Source organism: Boleophthalmus pectinirostris, unplaced genomic scaffold (assembly GCF_026225935.1).
Source record: "Boleophthalmus pectinirostris isolate CB_2022bp ecotype Guang Dong unplaced genomic scaffold, ASM2622593v1 HiC_scaffold_18, whole genome shotgun sequence".
In the NCBI taxonomy this organism is placed as follows: domain Eukaryota; kingdom Metazoa; phylum Chordata; class Actinopteri; order Gobiiformes; family Gobiidae; genus Boleophthalmus; species Boleophthalmus pectinirostris.
In genome coordinates this window covers 27,756,829-27,782,569 of record NW_026571133.1, presented here as the reverse complement: position 1 = coordinate 27,782,569, position 25,741 = coordinate 27,756,829, and the positions used below count along the sequence as shown (strand labels likewise).

At 40.3% G+C, this 25,741-nt stretch overlaps 1 protein-coding gene across 1 annotated transcript in view; it reads right to left on the bottom strand.

The window, feature by feature from the left end:
• Positions 1 to 599: 599 nt before the first annotated feature.
• The window catches only part of brinp1 (bone morphogenetic protein/retinoic acid inducible neural-specific 1), a 104,152-nt gene continuing 79,010 nt past the window's right edge, over positions 600 to 25,741 (bottom strand). Inside the window, exons 6-8 of the mRNA XM_055153705.1 lie at positions 9,637 to 9,873; positions 8,285 to 8,507; positions 600 to 2,353 (exon numbers count right to left, since the gene is read on the bottom strand). Coding sequence (XP_055009680.1) covers positions 1,213 to 2,353; positions 8,285 to 8,507; positions 9,637 to 9,873 — 1,601 coding nt within the window. The 3' untranslated portion in view covers positions 600 to 1,212. The remainder of the gene's footprint in view (positions 2,354 to 8,284; positions 8,508 to 9,636; positions 9,874 to 25,741) is intronic.

Sequence of the window (25,741 nt, the reverse complement as noted above, 5' to 3'; positions counted from 1 at the left end):
ACGATGCTGCAGTGTTTGCTGCCAAAGATACATTGAGGCTTGTTTGTGGCACAACACGGGAATCTGTATAATTCATTACAGCTGTATTTAAGTTTACCAAAAGGTGATTTTTGTTTGTTTTTTGTTGTGCTCTTGTCTGATATGAAGAGATAATGTGGAAAAAAAACAAACAGAACCAAACATGGCGCATGTTATGAGGTAAGCATGTAGTGAAATACTGGGGTTTGCCTCTCTGGACGGACTCAGGGGAGAGTATGGCTTTCAGTCATCGTGTAATGTGCCAGGATGATGAATGTTTACATTTTGCTCTTGGTGCGGGAAAGCTCCACAAATCAGCAGTCACAACATTACAGTTTGCAAAGCTGTTCAAAATAGCATTGATTGTTAAATTCTTCAGACCACAATATTGCACTCGCGCACCAGGAGGTACTGTCTTGTGAAAAACACAGCTTGTATCTCAAACACGAGAAGAAGCGCTCCAAACTGAAAAGATTCAACTCAGACTGTGTCAATCCTAAAAGGACACATTCAATTAGGAACAGCGAGAAGCGCCAAGCCAAAAGAAAATATGCAAACGCACAAACACACCCACACTCGCACACATATATATGTGGATATAAACAGCTGGCTTTGATATTCAACATGACTATGCATTACTGCCTTTTGTGTGCCTTATGTGTTTGGTAACTTACAAAGGGCAACATAGACTCAGATTTCAATTGAAGTTGAGTTTCTATTGTGATTATTTGGGCTATGTGATCCTTACATCATATAAACATTAATAATATTAAACAGTCCATCAGTTGGGAAACAGCTGAGTCGAAATAAAGGATATCTGGTCTGCCCCTGTTTTTTTTTCTTTAAAAATGTTTGTATTTCATAAGAATGGCAGTTTCAGATAAAACCTTTGATCCCTCAGAGTAAAATCAAGGCCTCTTTTCACCAGTAAATGGATTCATATTTTTTTCTCTTTTTAGTTTCTTTAGGGGAATGACAGACATGCTGGGACAAATATGGTACAGTCTTTAAAGTGGATCCATTATCTTCTTTGTCAGCCTCAACTGCTTTCATCACTGCATGTTCCTTTTTGTTTTAAGAATTATTCTTACAAAGTTAATATTACATCAAAAGGCAGAAAAAGTCCAAAAAGAACCAAAATTCAGATGAATATTCCCTTAGATTCATGTTTTTAGTCTATTTTGCTGTTAACCTTTAACAGAGTTTAGTTGTTAGGTGATCGGACTGTTTGAGTATCTCTGTACTGTACATGTCCAAGGCATGGTTCACACGGATCATCTCACTGTTGTTGAGCTTGAGCCGATGTTTGAGCATACAAGAGAAAAGGTCCAACTGGGGCTTCCCGGGTGCAGACGGAGGGGCAAGGCGGTTAATCCGATCTCTGATGTCCAGTAACAGGAGCATGACAGAGGAGGAGGAGTAGAACTGAGTTCCTTGTGTGTATGATTGGTTTACCTGCTGCACAGCGCTACGGAGCAGGTCTCCATTGAAGCGTAGACTGTAGCCAAACACCTGGATATCGGATATTTTGATATAAATCTGTCGTTTGTTTGGGTCGGCGAGGTCCACCGGGCCCTGGCCTGTGTCATTGCGGAGACCAGTGGGAATTTTGGCGCGACTACGCAGGTAAATGTGGACTGTCTCAAAGAAAGTCTTCCAGCGGTTTCCCAACAGCAGTGTCCAGTTGAAACACTGTGAGTTCTGCAGCCGCACTTTCTCCCATCGGGGATATCCATGCTCACCAAACGGCATGCTCCAGCCCTCCGAGTGGCTGCCACTGAAGGGGTTAACATACACAAAGAACATGGGGTCAATGCTGCTGTTTCGCATCTGGCAAATCTTCATTGATAGGCCAATAATCATGTGGAGGTAGTCCATGCGGTTCTTGTTACTTTTAAGAGTGAGGGACATGCGCTTACGCCACCGAGGGTCGAAGAAGGTCTCGAGGCGAATCTCATTGCTGATAAAGGTAGTGTGTATATAGAGACGAGAGTCCATCTTTTGGAGCAGGTACTTGAGCTCCAGGTCCTGGAAATCCAGGTCTGTCTCAAAGCTGATAAACTGCTCACTGCGCTCAGAGTCTACATTCTGAGGCTCACAGCGGCCGCGGTACAGCTTATAGCCCTTGTTACAGGAGCCACACTGTGAGATGTTGGCCAGACTGCACATGGCACAGCTGTTGTTGCCTCCGATGACACAAGGGATGGGGCGCTGGCACAGAGTGACCCCTGTGTGGCACACGCAGGTCCTCTGACTCTCCAGGAAGGTCCCCCAGAAACCATTCTCATTACAGTAGAGGAAGGACTGCACGCGGTTCAGCCACTGCATCACAGACCTGTGACAGAGACAATGGGTGTGAGTGAACAAAAACTTTATTAATATTACATTGTCTAAAGCAATAGTGTCACCTACAATAATCGATCATAATCACCCAGGTGCAGTCAGTACTGAGAAAGCCTGATCAAACATCTCTATACACATTGGTACTTCCTGTTAAATGGAACAATGATTGCATTAATTAACCATGCTATTCATGGAGGCCTGTTCTATCACTTTGAAGCTCAGGGCGAAGTTGGGCAGTTCCCCTAAAGCAGAGAAGTGTTGTTATTCAGCTCTAGTCTCCTCTGTTACCCTCAGGCCTGCCTCTTTCCTTGTCATCTTGACAGTATTGGAACTTCCTTTTGTGACTGTGAAGGTGAATTTTGAATCAGTATTTCAGAGCAGCAGACTGGTCAAGGTTAGCCTGACATGTTAATGAACCTCAGCGTTAACTATGATGGATGGCACAGCAATGGCCCAGAGCTGTAGCCAAAATCAGATTATCTCTAAAGGAACAATAGACCTTTGTTTGAACATTATTATTCTTAATAAGTGCTTCTCAGACTATGGGTGTGTATTCCTTGTGAGACATCAAATGCTAGCTCATATTGTGCTGAAAATGAAGAATGGTCTCTTGGGAGATTTTATGCAATTTGATTAAATTTTTGATAAAAACCCATTTGTCGATAGGAAGTAATGTAATTACTAGAAGCCTAAAATGCAGGGTGGAATTATGCAGCTCTGGCCTCTGCTAAGTTGGATGTTTCACTGAAAATGTGTGTAATTTACCGCTAACTGATGTCACATGGTATTGAATGTGTTTTTTAGTTCCACTATTCTTGAAGATACGGTAAGTAAACTGATTTGAGTTCTAATAAAAGTCTTTTTTGTTACATGTATAAACCATTAGTCTAATGACTGATGATTTAATTTTGCATAAGAAGTCAACTCTTTAAAAACACAGTTAATCTGCTAAGATACTCATAGTATCTTCAGTAAATTTGCAATGTAAAAAATAGTTTGTCAAAATCAATAGAAATTAGAGAGCTGTAATTAATCACAGAGTGCCAACAGTCCTATTTGTAAATATGCCTGAGTGGGACATGAATAATTAAGGCAATGCATAGCCAGTATGGAAATGAGCTGGCTGTGAGTGGTGTTGCTTCATATCTGTCACTATTAATCATTTAAACTCAAGACAAAATGCTGTGTTCATTCCACTTAAAGCGAGCTGCTTGAGCCATTACAGAAAATGCAATAGCAAATCCAATATAGTGGAGCCATAAAGTTTCCCCAGTCCTTAAAGCATGTGTCCTCAGCATTAATTTACTGTGGTGGTAATAAACAGATGCTAGTACTGAAGTGAGTGATGAGGTGATGACAAGCTCCCACAATCTCACCCCCCTTCCCCCTAGAACTGTGGTCATGTTCAAAACAATATGGTTCCCATGGAAACAGCCTCTAATTATGTGAAGGTGTAAAAGACATAAGGCCCTTTGTAGCCTTTCTAAAGACCTTTTGTGGTCTGCTTGAATAAAGGAAGTGCTTTTTCTCACACCTTATTTTTTCCCAAAGGAGAAGCCTATATATTAAAGATAGCCATTTCTTACTGTCTTAAAAAGGTGAAAACCAGATCTATTTAATTTTAAATGCTTTTTAGAGGTCCACAGTTATTCCTTACAGCATCCTAAATATTCACAACTGTACCTGTGGTAAAGGTATTCCCTGATTCACAGAGGATGAAAATACTTTATAAGAAGATGCAGCAGACATGACACAGCTGTCATATTTTGACCTTAAGAGATACTTTTGAAATACATCTGTACTGAGACAAAAACAATTTTACTTTATTACAGAAAAGAAAATGCCTACAGCTCCTTAAAACATAGTTAATTCCGAGAGAGAAATTATAGTTTGCAGTTCATTTGAAGGGGTGTCATATCTGTGCAGTCTGTTCCCTCAATACCTGACAATACCCTTGCCTATTTCATTAAGCCTTGTCCAATAAACAAGTTTGTTTATTTCCACTGATTTGTCAAGCTTTTTTAGTCAGAATGTCAGTGCTTGTTAAGGACTACACAAGAGAGGACTAAATGTGTATCCCGTATGCCTGCAGAATGAAGATGGAGGAGAATTAGTAGCTCTGTGGGAGTTTAACACATACAAAACATTCATGAAAAACAAATACAGAGCAGTACAAAGTACTGCTAACACACAGGATCATCAGTATAGCCAAGATGTACACACTTTGAGTAGGTGTTTACAGCTGCTGCAGAATACATGAAATATTAATGACTTCCTCTGGGAATAACTAATTGTCTTATTTTATTAATAATAAACACATAATTTGAGTCATTATACTGTATAGTGCATTTTGTGCAAAGCAACCAACCCCAAGTGGGCAATCATTTTACCAGTATATATTACATCTATATTACGCAAAACTGACTCTTGTGAGCTTGTAGCCATATTGGAACATTGTTATCTCATCAAAAACATACCTGGAGTTGTGATTTGTTTCATTCACACATGAGCAACCATTTATTATTAGTCTGTTTACATCTCCAAAGCTGAAAATGCTCTGCTCCACATTGTGATGTCAGGAAGTGCTAGTTTTTAAGTTAACAGCTACATTTTACCCTTTATTCTGTAGATATTGGCAATTCTGGGGCTGAAATTATCCAAATGTTTCTAGTAAAAGTGGATGGCATTTAAAAACAGTGGAGCACTTCCTGTATTGCCACATGACATTACAAGGTGGAACAATGTGTTTTCTGTTTGAGAGAAGAACTCAGCCTAAATGTACAGGATTTGAGTGATAAATGTGTGTGAATGAAACAAAACACAACTTCAGGTATGTTAAATAGTGCAATATGGGCTCTTGAAATAAACCTGAATATCACTGGAAAATTCTGCAACAAATTCTTACATGACACACTGGTAAGATAATATAAATAATAAAATTCCTCAGCTGGTGAACTGATACCATAAAAAGTATTGTGCAATTTTGTCTGAAAATGACTCTTATCTTTATGAAGAACACTAGGGTTTGCTAAGACAGATCTACTCCTTCAGGGAACTTTTACAGAAAACCAGATCGCAATATTTGTTCAACTGTGAGCTAAAGGTTAATGAGAAAGTAAGACAGTGCACTCCCCAAAGGATTGCGGTAGTTTCTATGTGCTTCTTCTTCTGACGGAGAAGGCCAAAATGTCAAAACACACATCATCCTCTTCAAGACTGTGGATAAAACTAGCCTTATTCCCCAGATTTCAAGTAAAAATGTAAGCCTGTTCTCCTTTTTCTTCTGCTCTGCTGGTTGTATTACATTTCTTCTTTAAATTATCTGCCACCAAAAAGCCAAGATCCAATATTCTACAGCACTTCCAGTCAAGCCATCTGAGGCACACGTCAAAAATAAACACATGAAGTAGAATTCTGTTGTGCAATTTAAAATTTTCATGCTGCAACCCACTTGAGACATTGTACTCCACTGTCTAAGGGAAACCTCAGAAATGAATCCAAAAATTCTTCCTCCCGGGATGGGCTTGGGTTCCGTGCCGAACCTGTGTGCCCAGTGTGTTGGCCGCGGGGACTGGTCTCATCATTAACTCGTGTGGTCTCAGAACCAGGCTGGAGATGTGCTGCCAGGCCTCCTCCAGGGACCTCACCACTGGAATATGGCCAAAGACATAGATGGTGGATGGCCTCCTTGGACCAGCAGGCTTTGTCACAAGAATTGATGCAAGGTCTGGAAAGTCCCCTTAGCGCTATGGCCAACTTGTCTGGCAGATAAAAGATAGTGCGAAAAAAAACTCCTATGGCACCATAAGCCAGTGTACACTTTGTGCCAATTCCAAATCCAAATGAAGGATCCGTCAGAAAATATGCACGTTTTTTTGTGTCCTCCATCTGTTTTTACATTGCTGGTAGGTAATTATATAGAACTATAATACACCTTTGAAAGTAAGGGTTAAAATAAAATAAAAAAAAGAAAAAAAGAAAGATGATTAGTTTTATTGCTTTTACTACTACTACTACTACTACAAAAAAAAAGTGCAGTAGCTACATAGCATTCTAAAATAATACATTAAACGGCCTATGTTTCGCTATTTTCTGATCTATGCAATAATATATCAGAAACATACTTGGAGTTCTGTTTTGTTTCATTCACACATGTTTAACACAAACCCTGAATATTTAGTTTGAGTTCTTCTTTCAAACTAAAAACACTCATGTGGTAATGCAGGAAGCACTCTACAGTGTTTTTAAACTCCATACACCTTCACAAGAACCATTTTGATCATTTTCCTGCCAGTCTTTACAGAACAAAAAGGTATAAGGTAGCTGTCAACTTGAAAACTACCGCTTCATGACATCACGAGAGCATTTTGAGCTTAGGAGATGTAGACATACTAATTATCAAGAATTACTCAAACATATGTGACCGTAACAAAACACAACTCTAGGTATGTTTAACTTTCTAACATGGTTTCAAACAAATACATTTTGTTTAACATACGACTTTTACAATTTAATTCAAAATACAATGATTTTTTTTCTGCCCTTAATAATCAATAAAAAATAAAAGAAAGAAATGAAAAAGAAGCAAAATAGGGCTGTTACCTGAAGCTACTTAAGCATGAATGGAAACAAATAGGTCCTTCATTGGCAGTGAATGTGTTGCACACAGGCAAACAAACAAACAGGGCACCATTATTTCTGGAGCCATCAGACGCCCTTGATGCATACTTGTTGGAAGAGCAGCACACACTGCAGCTCTTTGATAACACTTCAGTACCAACCTGTGCCAGCTCACACACAAACACGCCTCTCTTTTCTCACTCAGACAGATGACAACTTTTCATTTTTAGAGCTTTTATATGAATACTTCATGGATTTGTGTCTCCATCTATACAGTGGCAGCTATTTCCAGAAATATTTAAAACTCTTTCAAGTGGTGGCAGGTAGGAACTTTGCATATTTTCTATTCGCTTTCCAGCTAAGGCTGACATCACGACACACATTGGCAGCGAGGCTCTTAAGCTGCCTTTCCAGGAGGTGGTGACAAGACGTGTGCACTGACCTATCAAGACGAACCCCCCCTCCGACGGCAGAATGGAGCACAGGAGTGAGCCAGAGTGCTTTGGGCATGTGCAAAGCTCAGCACTAAGTCTACACGATGGACACCAACAACGCAACCATAAGTGCAAATACTATATCATGGATAAAATTGTTTTAGTTCAGTCTCCAAGTGTCAAGGTATGGCAAGAAATAGCACACTGTTTAGCTATATTATTGGGTTGAGGATTTAATGTAAAACAGGTTTTGAAATTGTCTTCTTTAGTTCATTTTTAGTATCTTTTACACATCATAAGGGTGATACTAGCTCTGATGTGCTCTTGTAAATTCTTGAGAAAATGAGTAGTTGAAGAAATTATTAATCATGTGGTAAATTCTCTGTGTGTTTTAACAAGGCATGACTAAATATGGTGTCACCTCACATTTTTCATCAAAAGTTCTAAATGGCCAGACTTAAAGCAGAATTAGCATAGCTTCCAAATGACACAGCTGGGAAAATGTCGTGTGATTCTGTAGAATGATCAAAAGCAGGAAAACCTGGTCCCTTGTGGAAAAAGGTTTGACATTTGAAGAACAGGGCAACAGTTGGATTGAGCACCATGGAGAGATGCCCTGTGATACTTGGATGGTTATTACAGGACATAGTTTGGACATTATTATGATACAAAAACAGGTTTGGCCATACAAACAGAACTATCACAACTAACCTACTCTAATATTATGAGAAGGCTCTGTCAGTTCTTTTGTGTTGGCTTAACATTGTTTAGGTTTAGTCTGACTGCACCAGACTTTATAATAAATAGTGACTTCATTTTGGTTTTCTTATCTTTTCCATGCGAAGGCTGCAGTTAGATGTCACACTCACCTCTCCCTAGGCATCTGGTGGTTAGGGTTGTGGTGACAGCGGATGCTCAGACTAAACAGCTTGCGGGCAGTTCGGTGGATTTTGAGCCTCTGGATCTCCAGGGAGCTCTGAAGTAGCCTGTAGCGAGCCTGCAGGTCCCAGTCACTGCCCCAGAGCAGATGCACGCTGCTGATGGGCAGGAAGTGAGTGGAGGGCATCCTCTTCAGAAAGGACTTGAACTCATCTGTGTCACATGTGACAAGGGACAGGGAGTAAAAGACCACAGAAACACTTCATTAAAATATATAGGTTGTACTTTCAAGGGCAAATCTGTTCTGTATAATTCAATTCAAACTGTGCTTTTCAGGTTTAGTTTGTCTTTGATCACCAGCCTTTTCTTTCCAATAAGAATTACATGGGTATGCTCTCTCATATTCTTCTGCAGTATATGTTCAAATACACACTATATATGCTTCAAATTAATTTACTTGAAAAAAATATTCTCTTGTTGTTATGTATTGCAATCACTTACAGGGACCGTGAAGAAGTGATTGTGTGTATTCACTTTAATGTCAGTGGTCAGAGAGAATATGAACTGCATTACAATAGTGAGATGCAATGCTCCAAGTATGCCGTTTTATTCATGTTGGGTCATGATCATGATTATAATAAAATATTTCTAAAGAATAAAATAGCCTTTGTTGTTACGAAAGCATGTGCGACCTTGTAAAAACAAAAGTATGCACCACAGCAGAGTTCTTTTCTAGCCATAGCAAAGAAATGTCAGAAATGTTTCCATCTCCTCCACAACATGTCAGACCCTTCCCCTTTTTATTCTGCTTCAAAGGAGCCAGATTCTATCTCCTCCTCGTGTTTAGAATTGAAGAGATTCTCCCCACCCCGGATTTCACAGATGGCAGTTTAAACCTTCCTGCTGTTTTATCGCAGCATCCTTTGCAAAAATGTGTCCCTCATAATCACTGATCATCGTGGTCTTTTAAAAGATCTGCTGTTCTTTTTCTAATGCAGCTTAAAGTCCAGCTAGCCCCTTAAATAAGCCTTATCTCATGTCACCTGAACACCTTATCTGGAGATTAGAGGCCTCACAGTGTAACCTGACTTTTCAACATGGGCCTGTGCTGTAGAGATGAGCTTGCTTTGTTTCATCAGAGCTGTGTGTACAGCAGTGTTTTAACTAGTTAGCATTAGGAAAACCAGGTTCAAACCAGAGACGTGTTAAGAAACGGCTGAAGACTGACATGGAAGTACATTTGACAGTGACAGTGTTACTGCAAGTCATACCAAGAGAACTAGACAAGGGACAAATCCTTCTTTAAAATGTTGAATTCATTGCGAGTGTTATCAAAACTCACCAGAGTTTTCAAAGTCTTTGTATGAAGAGGCCCAAGTCTCAGACATGGCCACCAGGGTGTTCTCCATTATCTTGATGTCGGTTATGGGACAGTTGCATTGTGGGTACTCATCCGTACACTGGCAGATACACTGGTTGTTCCGGCACAGGTACTCGCCCTCACCATTGCACATGATGTAGCTCAGAGCGGACTGGACAAACTTCTCCTGTAGGTAGTCTGGGAAAATCACCTGGAGTCCTGAAAGAATGCAAAAGAGAATTAATCCTGTTGTTTAAAAAGAAAAAACTTGCCATTTCTTATCCACAAGCTTTCAACACCCAGTGCCCTATTTTGGACTATGAGTGAAAAAAAGTCCAGTTTGGACTCTAATGTTGCATCATGACAAGAAATGTTTTGTTTTGTTTTTTTATCTTTTTTTGCTCAATGTTCAAAAACTAAATCCTTTGTCTTATGTCTTCTGTCAGTAGCATTATGAGAGATGTCCTAGTCATCCATCAGCATTCATAACAAGAAAGCTGCGGCTCTGCTGCTCTCATGTCAAATTCAGTGGTATTGCTCTGTCACTATCTGACACTTTCACAATAAGACTTGTTCTGCAGGGGGAATAAACAGAGACCTTTATTGTGGAAGAGCCGCGGGAAGTGTACACTTATAATCAGTGGAACGTAAAGAAGTTTTACTACATTGTATTGGATATTTTCACCAGCATGAGTGGACAGTGTATTTTGTGAAAGGTCCGTGTTATAATTTTAACATTGAAGCATGACACAAGAAGGTTTTGGGGACTAAGGACTGCAGTGCTCAGATCCTCCTCTCCTCTGCGTGCCCAAGATAAACACACACACCACAACTCAACGGTACAATGGCACCCACATGACACCTACAACTATGACATCACTTTACACCCCTTGGGCCCCTTGTGAATGTTGTGATATGGTTTTCATTTCTTGTAAGGTACCACCATATTATATTAAGTAGTTGTATTGTTAATGTACTCCTTATAGTCACAGACACAAATTGGATAATAGAGTGTGCTATAAGTAGCTGGCTGGTGGGAAAAGTATACTTTGGAGGAGAAATTATGTCTTTTGGCCTACCGGGCAATCCATATCTCACACGGGGCATTGCATAGAATTGAAGATTGGATGGCTAACATTATGGCCCTTTTTTCAGTCCAGGCCCGCAGAATAAACCCGAGCTCCACAAGCCACTGGATTGGAAAAGAACTAAATAGATTTTTCCTTCTTGTATGAAACAGTGTCTTGGTGAGGCAATATTTTCTTAATAGCTTTTACTGGAGCGCAAATGGTGCTTCAGCAGAAAATATGCAGCCACAAACCAGAACAGAACATGTTATTGAATGATGAATGATTGCATTATTTCTCCACTTATTATTTTCAGCCAAAGGTGAAAACAGGAAACCATTTACGCAAAAATCAACATAATGTAGCCAAAATAAAAGCTTAAGTAAGCATAGAATTTGCACAAGTAATTCTAATTTTGAAGCACTTCCACAGAAACTTGATGACTGCATACAGTGTGTAATTATGATAATATGAGTACATGGTTTCTTAACTTAAATATTAAAAGAAGTCATAGTCCTTTCATTTTGCTGTTGTTGAACTCAAGATGCAAAGGGCGCGCTCTCCTCACCAAATTGGTCCATGTACCATTTGTTCTTTTGAATTTCAATTAAGAATGAAAAACAATAAAATGGGGAAACAGTTTGTTATTTCATTATTCTGTTTTAATGTAAAAACAAAACAAAAAAAAAACTGATTTTGACCTCTGTTTCCAATATTTAAGTTTTTTTTTTTCAAAAAACAGTCATTGTGCCTATTTCACTTTTGATATTTTATTCTTTCTGGTTTATATGCCCCAGAAGTCATGCTGCTACGCTGCCTAGTGTGTATTTTTAAGTTTTTAGATGCTTGTCTGTATCAGTGGAAGTTATCGGCCACCATGGCTGCCATCGAGATCCATGCTATAAATACATCAAATGGGTGAAAGACACACAGGGAAATTTTCGCCCCATTGAAGCAAAATGGAATTAAGATGTACTCAGAAATGAGTATTTGAAGATTTTGTGAAAAACACAATCTAAGACACAATTGATTGGTTACTGATGCAGAGTTGGCTCATTTTGTGGACAAACATATCTCTTTTTTTATAGCAACGCATTTACTTTTGCATCCTAGAAAGTAGCTGTTGAACTCCATGATGAGAAACAGGTAGCAGCGAGGCGATAAACTCTCCTTTGTTCAGTGAACACTGCATTCACACCTGGCACGCTAAGCATAACTTCTGGGGGAAATATAAACCAGAGAGAATAAAAGATCAAAATTGAAAAAGGCATGATCACTGTTTTTTGATTGGTGTTATTTGAAATGAACTTTAAATAAAATATTGTAAATAGAGGTTGAAATCAGTTTTTTTTTTTTTTGTTTGACACTAAAACGAAATGATATAACAAACTGTTTTCCCATTTTATTGTTTTTCATTCTTAATTGAAATTCAAAAGAACAAATGGTACACAGACCCAAATTCCTTTTTCCTCAATTATATTTTAATAGGTATCAACTGTTGCATTATTAGGCCTACAATAAGTTGCTTTGTTCATTTTAATATTGCATATTTTAGTGAGCTATCAATGATTCCGTCAATGACTCTTAATTTTCCGTCTCTACAATCAGCAGTTGGACTGGGAATCACAGGGTCCCTCATGATTCGATACGATACACAGCTCACGATACAATATCATCACAATATGTCCGTAAGCGCAATACTTAATATATTGAGCATGATATTCTGTCATACATTGCTGTTTTTAACACAAAAGCTCTCCATTACTCGTGCAAAGAAATGCATCTATTTTAATAATCAAAACAGTGAACATGCCTGTGTATTGCATAAACAAGTTTCTTTCCTCTAAATAAGCAATACATTATAGTGTGGTTACAACATTTTTTAAAAAGATACCAAAAAATACTCTTAGCAATAAACTGATACAGCAGCCTACAATAACAATACTGTATCATCAAATTTACTATCACGGTATATTGAAATTCAGACATTTTTGCTCACACTTAAAGCAGTGTTTTGTTTGTTTTTTTATAAACCAACTTACCCCAGGATCTGCTTATTCTTCTTGGACCCTAATAGACTGCTGTACATTTGGGAGTTTGGAGTCATGTAAGCATCTATTTGATGGGCACCATTTACACCACCCTTGCACTGTTACATTATAGCCCCCCAGAACCATAGTCTAAATAATGATGCCATTCCCAGCATAGACATTCACTCCCCAGCTCATCAATAGCACGGCCAGTGTAGCAGGGTGCAGGCAGAAGGAGCCCGGAGAGAGTTTCTATGGATCATATCTGACCACAGACAAGATGTGTGCACAGGGCTCTCTCTCCATCAGGCCTGTCTGCGACCCCAGGATACAATATTCATTTAGCCTGATGTATTCCTGGGCCTGAAACTTTAATGTGATTTGTGGGAGAATCCAGATGGCAAGTTCACGGATCAACGCTGCTCACTGACAGAGACTGTGCCAGCGGCCGGGTGCACAATAACAGCCCTCCTCCCTCCTGCACTGGATACCTCATATTCCTAATAACACTGCATACCAACATGCACACACACTTGTTGTTAGGATAGCAACATGGACAAAATACTAAAAACAAAGACAAAAATAAAATGTAACCAGTGCCTTACTACTATTTAGCTTATCAGGTAGGAGGATTCGCTGTTTTTGAAAGAAATATCAAACCATATGTTATTATCTATATGCTTATCTAATAGGAAGGTAATTTAAGAATAGCTTCTTTGGAGCACAATTGGCACACACATTTTCTGACACTGTTGTGGAAGAAAAAAATCACCTTAGTTAATTTGTACTGACAGAGAAGACATTGAACTTGGAGGCAGTTTTTTAATTAATTTTTATTTTTTTATTTTTAATATTATTATTATTTAATTTTTCCATGTATATTAGCCCATTACTGAGATTTTAACCATCAGCCAAGTCAGCAAATTTGCATCCGGGTGGTCAAACAGCAAATTCCAACATAAAATTCTGACCTTCATTTTTTTTTTTTTTTTTATCATAATTTTTTCTTCCTCAGCTGTTAACCTTTTTTACATAACCCTGCAGACACCAAACTCAAATGTAAGCTGCCCTATCTTCTAATCACTCAATCCATCATACTTTCTATTTTGTTTATAGAGGTGGTTTAGAATGGCAGAGAGAGGAAATGGTGATGACAATAATTAGGACAGAAGCACCAGTCTATTTTGTGGGGAGGGCGGCAGATGTTGGGAACAGGACTGGAATTGGAATAGGGAGGTACCGTGTGATCATTAAGGAGTTCTGATGAAAATAGAGCATATTGGAATTCTTGTGCAGCTGTTTGATACCCTCCAACTTCATGCTCTGTCAGTGCACATAATTCCCTGCAACCCCACATTCTGGGCCGGCTCTAAATAAATAACTGAGAATGGCACTTAATCTCATACCACACATCAGCTGCAAATGTATTTCATACCCTTGCACTGGGGAACACAGGCATTTAAACACAGAGTGAATACTAAAAGATGGAAAGTGTTGCTGTTGCTTTGGCCTTTTTATGAGGTCCCCTCCAGAAGGGCTGGCTTTACGTTGTGATAGATGGTGGCTAGAGACCACAACTGAGGCTTGTAAATGCTTTGGCCAGCACTTGCCTGCTTATTGCAGTGCCACGCTCCGCCTCATAAGTTGCACTTTCATTAAAGATTAATTGACCATTGTGTGGCCACAATTTCGCAAAATAATCATTACTTAATCCATCGGTGCAATAAAGTGTGTTACTTGAATGGGAGTATTAAATTACCAGTGAAGACCTTTGAACTGGAAGATTACTCCATTCTCTTTAGTCCAAACCTGCCTGGTCTAATCCCCGGTATATGTTTAAAACTGATGGGCTGCACAGCTGATGGGCCGCAACAGTTACTGCAGCTGCCTTAGGGGCTCTTTGTCGACAACCGAGTGGAAAAACTGTAGCCAAGATAGCTATCTGGTCACAATTCTTTTTTTTTTTTTCGCATAAAACTCTTCTCTAACAAATCTGTGGAATGACAAGGGAGGCCATCTTCTCTTTTTTCATGGATTCATTTTTGGCAACTGTCCATTGTCTCTAAGTACATAGTTTTGTTATAGACAATGGAGTTTCAACTGAACAAAAGCTCAATGACACCACGGTTACACATGCAGCCACATTATAACAGCATGAACACAGATTTGTCAAAAACTATTTATAGGGAAGGTGCCTGCATATGTAGCTAACACCTCCTGAGGAGAAAAGTCTGTACTTCACACATTTGCTTTACTTCGGATGAGATTCTTTTTTTACGAACAATATTTAAAAAGGTTGTTTGGTGCAGATGCTCTCACTATAAAGTATAAATTACACATGAAAATGATCCTGGCATTTGATGCTGGTGCTACGACTTTGTGGAAAAGAAAGTGCTGAAATTGCATGTTGAGCTATTGTTGGATTGAGGGGGCCAGGCAGATTGGAGCAACACAAGTGGATGCCGTTGAGTTATTGCCAGTCGTGCTCTGTGAATAGGACATAGACAGAAGTTGAGTCAGGCTAAAAGTAAGTTTGTGATTACTTCTTTCTTTTTCCCTGGTACACGCTGACAGTAGGATTAATGTACTTTTCAGTCTAAAGCAGAGCCGCCACAGTACAAGCTGCATTCTTCCTTGGAAAATACAAACAAACTCCTCAGTTGAAAAAGGGCTGCTTCAGCATGTAATTAGAGACATGGTAACCATTGGCTGCAGCAGTACTTGAGTTGCACTCTTCAAGCTGTTCTGTCATGTGCTGCCATGTGTCCCCGCACAGCAGTGGCATGGAGCCTCAGCTGGTGTGATATTGTGTGTATGCTCACGCATACACATGTGCACACACACACACACATGTGTGAGCGTGATCACACACACGCTCACACACATTTAAGTTTACAGAAATCACATGTTTTACAAGGACCCTGGAGAGGGGGAGGAGAGATGTATGACAAGCCCTGACATTTCCATTTGAGCTTTAAGAGATGCAACTGCCCTCAAAGTGTCAAGATGAACTCCATACTGGCTCCAGATCAAAAGACCGGAATTATCTCTGAAAGTGCATCAAACAGTCCGAAATGCAAAAGTAGGTGGCACACATTTGACTATTTCTAAATATATGTGTCACAACATCTACTGTACCCAAGATAATGTTTTTGAATGTCATCAAGTATATCTGTAGCCATAAGTAGTTGATCATGTATGTAATATGTACTAGTTTAATCATGCTGTGTCTTCTTGACCCAGGCCCACCTCTTTCATTTGTAGCAGAGCTCTATAAATACAGGACAGCACTGGCACTAGTCAGATGTGACAGGCTTTAGATGTGAAATGCAGTTGGTCATAGAACTGTCGGCTTAAAACAGGTCCATTGACTTCTTTTTTCAAAACTGTAGAACTGATTTTACCAGCCCTGGCTCTTCAAAGTGGTATTTCACTGTAGTAAGCAGAAGAATTTCTGTTTTTCTGTTTATGAACATTTACATAAAACTTGGAGTCTCTTCCAAGAATATCAATTAAGTACAAGGAAGGGCTACGGTACAGTACAGTAGGTTAAAACCTTTCTGAGCACTCAAGCTAAATTAATCAATCACAAAACTAATCTTGAAAAAATTTGTGTGTGTACACATATATATATATATATATATATATATATATATATATATATTATATATATATATATATATATATATATATATATTTCATGTGTGACCCAAATAAATTCATTTACAAAAATCTGCATGACAAATGTACATAGCAAATCTAGGTGTCAGCAGTAGCAAATTCATCTTAGAAATTTCAGATATATCCAAGCACTTTTGGCACAGCAGTTGGAGATTGCTTATTTGCACCAGGTTGAAACACTTCACATAGTATTAACAGAGTCTACCGTTGTTACCATGGTTTCAAGTCTGTGCTCTATCGACTTACAATGCTATTTCTCACCTTCCGATCCATCAATGGGTTAATATTTTAGCCTTAATTTTTACAAAATCCCACAACACCAGCATCAACAACATGACAAGTGCAACGGGCAGGAGTGAGTGGATGAATTGGCTAGCTTTTGGTCACACCTGTACAAATGGAAAACGCTCTTGATTGAGGGCTTCCTATTGCAAAGTGATCTTGGGGTCAACATGGAAAAAAATTTCATCAGGTTGCAAGATTTCAGCGAGGTTGACGAAATTGGAGGGGAAAAACCCAATCCATCTGGAAAATAATCTAGCCTCCAGATGGTCCGGCCTTCAGTAAAAAAAAAAAAAAAAACAGAAGTGAAGAACAGCAACAAAATATAGCAACTGGAATTAAGTGCAAAAACAAGTGTATAATAATTATGATTCGTATATAGCATACACTTTCATACACACACAATTGCTAAAGACATTTACAGGCAATGAGCAGAGATGTGTTTTGCCCAAGGACACACTCACAGAATGCATTGTCAACATATATACCTTTAGATTTCAAGTGCAAAACTACCATATTTATTTTTTAAACCCACAAACAGTTATTTATGATTGAACTGTTTCATTGTGTTTGGCAAAGGCAAAAAAAGAGAGAAATCTGATCTGCTTCCAAATGATCCAGCAGTTTTATGCAATATCCGGAGGTAGCTAAAAGGTGCTTCAATATTGCAGTCCACTATACTGCAGCTATGTGGGCGGCTCATGATAAAAACATGAACATCTAAGCATATCACTTCATAAGATTGGATAAATATTTAGTGGTGCCCTTTTTAGGCTGGGAGAGGGATGCACTAAAAGCAAATTCTTTTCAAGGTAGAAAAAGTGAGTGGGAGTGAAAAGTCTCCTTTGTGCCTGTTCGATTTTTCAAAGTCTGGGAGTCAATTATTTTTCATTCACTATGGGCATTATGTTTACAGCTGTCTGTCTGGAATATTATACAACTGCTACATCAACCACAACCACTGAACATGCTTACCCATAACATTTAGCAGTTAAAAGTGAAACATGGAGTTTGATAATATTTATCTGTGCATTGAAAGTCATCAATGGTTGCATTCATTTTCACTTGTGAAAATGTTGGCTTAAGCTTTTCAAACATTCATAAATAATCCAACCCCTAATGTGACCCATTCTCGATACACAGGGAAAACCAAATGAGCATAACTAAGCAGGTGTATAGTAAGGAATGAGAAAACATACTGAGGCAATTCTGATCAACATCAGTATTATATGTGTGGACAGAGTATGTTTGTAAACATGAGATACATGCTGTAAACACGGCCCGTTGTAGCCATGGGATCATTTACATACATTTTTCCACATTCACTCTCATTAACACACTTGAATTTATACATCAGTGCACTTGGACACTGGAGACACGGTGAGTGAAGTGTCTTGCCAACAGACACAAGAACAGTATACACTCCACTAATGTCCTACTACAGCTTCTGATATTCCTAGTGATCTACCATTTAACCAGTGGTGGAGGAAGTAGTGTGTTAGGTGTAAGTACAGATACAGAAACAAAAAGTATAAGAATCACATAAAAATCTACTATATGTACTGAAGTACCATTTAAATATGTACTTAGGGAGGGAAAAGTATTTTACAAAGATTTTAAATACTGTTAATGTAGTGGACCTTGGAAAAGAACTGTGCTTATTTTTCGTTCATATATTTTCTAGTACATTTTTATATCCTTTTGTTTACTTAAATCTGAGCCATCCATCCATTTTCTTCCGCTTATCCGGAGCCAGATCGCAGGGGCTACAGTCTGAGCAGGGACTCCCAGACTTCCTTCATCCTGGATTCTTCCTCCAGCTCCTCCAAGGGGACCTCGAGGCGTTCTCAGGCTAGCCAAGAGACATAGGGTAGTATCTTGCTCCCAGTTTTAGCTCTAGCACAAGTGGGCGTGTCCAGGTGGGGCTGTACTTCACTGCTGGAGGCTAGAGTCGGTTGGTACAAGTACATATATGGTGACAGCATCTGAACCAATCTGTGACCGCTGTGGCATTTAAAAGCACCGCCCATGTGGATAAAGTCTGCAATCTTTGCCTCATTATCAGGCGGCAAGCGGAGTGTGGGGGAAAAGTTATATATGTGACAATAAAACAGCTCCGGAGCCCTGTGATGCAAGTACACAACAGCAGAGGTGCAAGGAATATAGAATTTTGTGTGGGCCATGACGGAACTGATTGGGTTTGTGTTACGAACCCTCTGCGTGGACATGCGCCCCTCTCATGCACGTGCACTGCTCTAAGCCCGTGCATCAACCATCCCACAGCAGACCCGCTGCTTTCTCGCTCCCGCTCCCGTCTGTCCCGCAATCTACTCCCACAGACGCTCCCATGGACTCACCTGTGGTACAAGTGTCCACCTCTGCTGCCGCTGACCGCTCACATTCTCGTCTCACTGGTGTCCAGTGCATTTGGTACCACACAGATTGAAGTCTTGTGGTTTATGGAAGAGCCTATGTTTACTGTCATATAATTGTTTCAGATTTTACCACTTTGCGCACAGGTATGATACGTGTGTCTGCTCCGCTGTCACAGCCTCGAGCTGTCAGTGAATGCGCGTGCAGAGTCCAGCCGTGAGAATGTGGGAAAATCTGACAGCATTAGAACAGCAAATAGAGTAGGAAAACACACTTAGGACATAGCTGTAAACTGCCTCATGTGAATGAGCAGCTTTTGTACAGATCCAGATCAAACCAAATTATAGAGCCGATACAGGGAGCGGGCGAGGGGCTGTGTTCTGCTGCGAGAGGGCATCCGGATGGCTCCCGCACAGCACATGAATATGTTATGAATGTTAAGCATTTATTATCCCAATATATTTCCAAATAAAAGAAGCCTTGAGAATGTTACATGTTGTTTTTCAGTGGACTCGTTTGATATTTATTTTTACGATTCTGGCAATTCACTGAATGCACCACACCACGCCCTCAGTCTGCTCCATTCCACCTGATATTCAGGCATGACACACTTCCTGTTTAGAACTCCATACCCCGCACTTGTGCCAGCGCGGAGACTGGGGACAAGATACGGCCCATAGTCTCTCCAGCATGTCCTGGGACCTCCTTCGGTTGGGACCTGCCAGGAGGTATCCAGGAGGCATTCGGAACAGATGCCCGAGTTACCTCAGACGGCTCCTCTTGACGTGGAGGAGCAACGGCTCTACTCTGAGCTCATCCTGTGCGGCTGTCCTCCTATTTCTAAGGGAGCACCCGGCCACTCTGCGGTGGAAACTCATTTTGGCCACTTGTACTTGACTCTGCACTGATCCGCCTGTCAATCTCATGCTCCATCCTCCCCTCACTTGTGAACAAGTCTCAAACTCCACTTGAGGCAGGTACTCTCCACTCACACACAGAGGGCAAGCCACCTTTTTCTGGTCGAGCAGCATGGCTTTGTATTTGGAGGAGCTGATTTTCATCACAGCACACCGCCCCAGTGCATGCTGCAGGACCTGGTTTGATGGAGCCATTAGGACAACATCATCTGCAAACAGCAAAGATGAGAACCTGTGGTCCCCAAACTTGCACTGTAAACAGTGTTGGTGAAGCACTGCTTCCACCTCCTGAGATGTCAAATGGTTTGCCAAAATGTCTTTGAGGCCGACTGATAATCCTCCCCAATGGCCTCCCTGAACTCCTCCCAGCCGACCACACGCAGCATGCTTGGCCCGTCGGTACCTGCCAACTGCCTCAGGAGTCCCTCAAGGCAACAAGGCCCAATAGGACTCCTTCTTTAGCCTGGCAGCATCCCTTACTTCTGTCATCCACCATCGGATTCAGGGATTGCTGTCACAACAGGAACCACCCACAGCTACAAGTGACCGCATCTACAATAGAGAACGAGACCCCAGCCTCCTCTGGGATCTGAGAGAAGCCCTCCCGGAGGTGTGAGTGGATGGTTCCCCTTACAAAGGGCTCTGCCAGGCATTCCCTGGGTCTGCCATGTCTTTCCGGCTTCCTCTTCAGCCTTCTGAACCAACTCACCACCAGGTGTTGACTGGTTGACAGTTCTGCCCCTCTCTTCACCAGAGTGTCAAAGACACGCGAAGGTCAGATGACATGAAGAAAAAGTCAATCATCTACCACTGGTCTAGGCTGTGCTGGTGCCACAGGACACCGCTGGGGTTCAGGTCAGGGAAGCCATTCTTCCCGATCATCTCTCTCCAGGTGTCACTGTCATTGCCTATGTGGGCGTTGAAGTCACCCAGTAGAACAACTGAGTCCCCAATTGGTGCACTGTCTAGTAGGCCTCTCAGGGATTCCAAGAAAGCTGGGTACTCTGCACTGCTGTTTGGCCCGTAGGTCAATACCACAGTGAAATACCTGTACCAACCCAAAAGGCACAGGGACGTAACCCTCTCTTTCCCCGTGGTGAACTCCAACATGTGGCAGCTGAGCTGTGGGGCAATGAGAAGGTCCACACCAGCTCGCCGCTCCCTGCAGGCAACGCCAGAGAAATGGAGAGTCCAACCCCTCTCATGGAGTTGAGTTCCGCATGGAGGTGAGGCCGACTATATCTAGTCGGTAACGCTCAACTTCCCGCACAAGATCAGACTCATTCCCCCCCAGAGAGGTGACTTAAGCTAAACCTTGACCTCAAAACCTTTAGGCAGGGTCTCACCAGGGCTGTGCTAAAATAACCCTCAAACCAAATGGATACAACTTTCTACACTACAGCCCATTATGGAATTATGTGCACTGACAGAATGTCCATTCTCTTAAATGCAGTAAAAGTAAAATGCATCCACTGTAAAATAAGTATAAAGGGTAAAGTGCAGATACTTTAAAATTGTACATTTCAGTGCAGTGCTTTTACTTGTATGTACCATCCAGATCCAATGCAATATCTTCTTACACTTTTTTATAACTGTAGAGCATATTATTTAAATGAGTTTAAATGAGTTACTAGATTAGATTCAGGTGCTTTATCAAATATATAGATTATATATCCCAGCAGCCCAAAAGGAAAATAATTGAAAAGGTCATGAAATAATGAAACCAGGCAGGTCCTATAGAATTAATTAACAATCTATTGGGACTACTACATACAATTATAAAAAATGACCTTATCTGAAATTCCATAATGCAGCCTGCATACAGTGGGCACATAATAACTTGTACCATGAGGCCCATTCCATTGTGCTAAATAATTGAAAATGTTCTTATCCACTTTATCATGTGTTTCCAGGTAAGACGCTTTTTGACACTTCACAGCTATTTACACTTTAAACTCAAACTTTCTCTCAAAAATACAACCGTAATATGAAGAATAACTTGTGCTTGAAATACACACTGATCTCCAATCTGTATGCTTTTATATACACATGAACATCAAGACACCACTCATTATTCTCTGTGTAAGTTAGCCGAATGTATTTAGATTTAAATTGTCATGTTTAGAAGTAAGTAGGGATATGTCTAATTAATTCTAGTTGTACATTATGTTTGGTAAATCTAATCTGACGTCACATACTTGAAATAACTTTCATCCACACTACAGTTTAACCGCCACCTGCTCTTAGCCTCACCTTGACAGCACGTGCTGTGTCCGAGTAACTGATTGAATTTTGTGTCTACAGAAGCAATAATAGTATGTGAGCAAAATGATTTTATTGAAGGTGCACTATGTAACATTTCCAGTAGGAGGTATACTATCTGCTTGTCCATGGAGATACAATTGTGTTGTCTGGAAGGTTCCACAGTATGGCATTAAAATACCTATAATGAAAAAGCTAAGTAGATATGATTATCGCTCAAAAATCCCTTGAAAAGCATGTACTCTTACAGTGAGTAGGGTCTCCTCTCCACAGATTACATGTGTAACATAACCTAGCTGCGTCACCTGCTTGTCTCCATGGAGATAGAAAGTTTTACTGCCATACTGAAGAACTAAATGATATCTCAATAGGTACAGACATGTGGCAGTTTCATAATTTGATTTTAAGTTTGAGACATAAAATTAAAATTACAAAATGGCTCAGCCTAAAGCTGGGATAACCCTGCACAATGTATTGTGTATGATTTTAAGACATTTCTATGAATCTCATGACACGACGGGAGTGTGCACACTGAACAGAGTGGTGGTTGTAGTTGTATTCACTGACCTCACACTCTACGGAGTGATGCGTGTTACGGAGTTTGGCCTGGGCCCACCTTGCATTGTGCTCTGCCTGGTGTCCACTTATTTTGTGACTTTTGTTCTACAATGCAAATTATTATTTATTGTTTGTATTACTTCCTTTCATCCTTAGGAACATATTATAACAATGTTCATACACTGGCCTCACACTGTACAGAGTGATAGTTGTATACACTGACTTCTGTACAGAGTGATGGTTGTATACATACACACACACAGACCTGCTCACACTATGCGAGAGACTTGAGCCACAGGAGGGCTGTGTGCAGGGCTGTGGGCATGTTTGTGACCCCCTCTATCTTTTCAAATGCGCATGTTTAAACTGCCCAAACAGTACATGAGTAAACTGTTGGCACTGTTAACTTCAGCACTGCTGTGTTTAAAGTCAGAGGCTTTTGTCACCAAACTTTTCTGGTGCTCGTGTGTGTGTGTGGTCATTTGTTCAGAGACATGTCAGAGGCACTGTATTGCTCCAGTTCATGTCCGTGCCTCACTTCAGCCACAGGAGATGTGTTTATGCCGCCTGCAGCTGCATTTTACCTGCACACACTTCAGCAGCGCTCGGACCCTACAACTCACGGCAAACATGTCTGATATCTGTGCGACTGCATGATCAGCTATTGTGTATTCATCATGAGCAGGTGATCACAGCTAGTAACCCCATGTACATTGTACGACAAAGCTGCATGGAGAAGCTGAAATTTGCACAGTGTAAGCCCAGCTTAAAGTGTTAGCAGAAAGTGAACAAAAGGATATTCATTAATAATAATAATATAAGAAATGAATTTTGTCTAGTAACAATATAACTGTGAATAAGAAGCAAATCAATTTTATCCATTGGATACCGTCCCTTAAAGGTGCACTTTGTAAGATGTGTGGTGGATGTCTGAAACCTTCTTTTCTCCAGGGAAATGTTGTCGTTTTGCCTGGAATGATCCACAAAATGGCATACAAATTAGCTAGCTCCATGGAGACAAACAGGTGATTGACTCCATCAAACCAGGTCTGTTTTGGCAGTGAAAGACCTGTAATTGAATAAATGAAAGTTTTTGTTTTTTGTTTTTGTTTTTTTTAAATACATTGCTATGGAACATTCCAGACAAAGCAGTAACATTTTCATGAGATACAAGTGACAAACACCATAAAACATATATTGTGCACTGTAGGAATGTAGAGCAAATTTTCAAAACAACAACAATATGTCATCTGGAACAACACTAAATGAATGACTCCCCACAAGGCCTGTGTCATCACCTTCATAACAGCTGCCAGCGGATTTGTCTGTTGTTTGGGGAAATCAATATGGCTCAATTTTCACACAATCAGACAGAGAGGAAGAAGTCAGCATGAGCCAAGTCACAAAAACATACACTGCTTTGCTCCAAAATGGACTCTCTCTCCTTCTGTATGTTGGATATAAGGTATGAACCAGGTGAAAACACTCAGAAAATCCATCTATAATTTAAGTGAGGCTTAGGGGTCATGTGTGAATAACAAGTGAAAAAAATGTAGCCATGCTGCACCTGAAAGAGCTCCAACATGCAAGTATTCAGCATGTGCAGCTGTCAGGCAACAAAACTATTCCACCTCCTGCAGATATAATGTGGGAGGAGTCCTTCTTCTGTGTTATTCAGAATTGTCTGTGTGGCTCTGTATGTTTTAATCATTTTTTGAATCCTAATAGGAGGATTGTCAGTCTTTATTTATATAGCACTTTCACAGACATTTTCTGTCCCCAAAGATGCTTTACAGAGCATTATTCAATCAGCATTATTCATTCACTCTGTACCCTGGTGATGGTAAGCTACTATTGTAGCCACAGCTGCCCTGGGGCACTCTGACAGAAGCGTGGCTGCCATGCCACTCGGCGTATTTGACTGACCTTGACTATCAACTGTTTATGGAGACCTACGTAGCATGTTTTGGTTTGATGGGGGAAACCGGAGCACCCGGAGGAAACCCATCCAGACACGGGGAGAAACATGCAAACTCCACACAGAAAGGCCTGGGTGACCCGGGGATCGAACCCAGAACCTTCTTGCTGTGAGGCATGAGTGCTTGCCACTCAGCCACCATGCCGCCACTATAGTGATCATGACATAAAAAATAAAAAAAATGCTAGAATAACTATAATGGAAAAAAATACAATAAAATAAAACCAATAAATGCTAAATTGCATTAAAATAAAATGCAAAATGCTTCATATAGGATAATGTACTTAAAGGCACACTAAGTAACCTTTTCGCCATGGAAATGTTTTTGTGTAGAATGTTTCACAGTATGACATTAAACATATTATTCTGCATTTATTTCCTTATTTTATTGCTCAAGAATACCTTGATAAACATACACTATAGTGGTGAAGGTTCTCATATGTCAACAGATCTGACCTGTAACTTTGCCTGCTGGCATCACCTGCTTGTCTCTATGGAAATAGATAAATAGTATTGATACTTTGCAGTGACATCATGCTGGAGGTGTTCTCCATGTATGTTTATACCAGAATGTTTACCAGTTACCATGGAGACACACTGCTCACATTAGCAAACACTGTCAATCACATTTTGTCTGAAAACTCAAGAAAAAATATTAAATTTTATACAACATTTTTTGTATTTGTTCAGAAGTCTGTGATCAATACGAGCATTTACGGTCCTGTTTAGGGGTTTGATTTTCAACAAAAAAGGAGAGAGTGAAAACTGTTAACTAGTGCTAGCCAGCTTGTGACTGTAATGTTATCTGAGAGCGACTTGTTCAACAGCACAAATAAGTTCACCTGTTGTATAGGGTTCAAATTTCCATTTGTGAAAACCCGGACACCTTACAGAGGGTGGGAGGTGGGGCCTCGACATTCATCTACAGTCGTCCCTCGC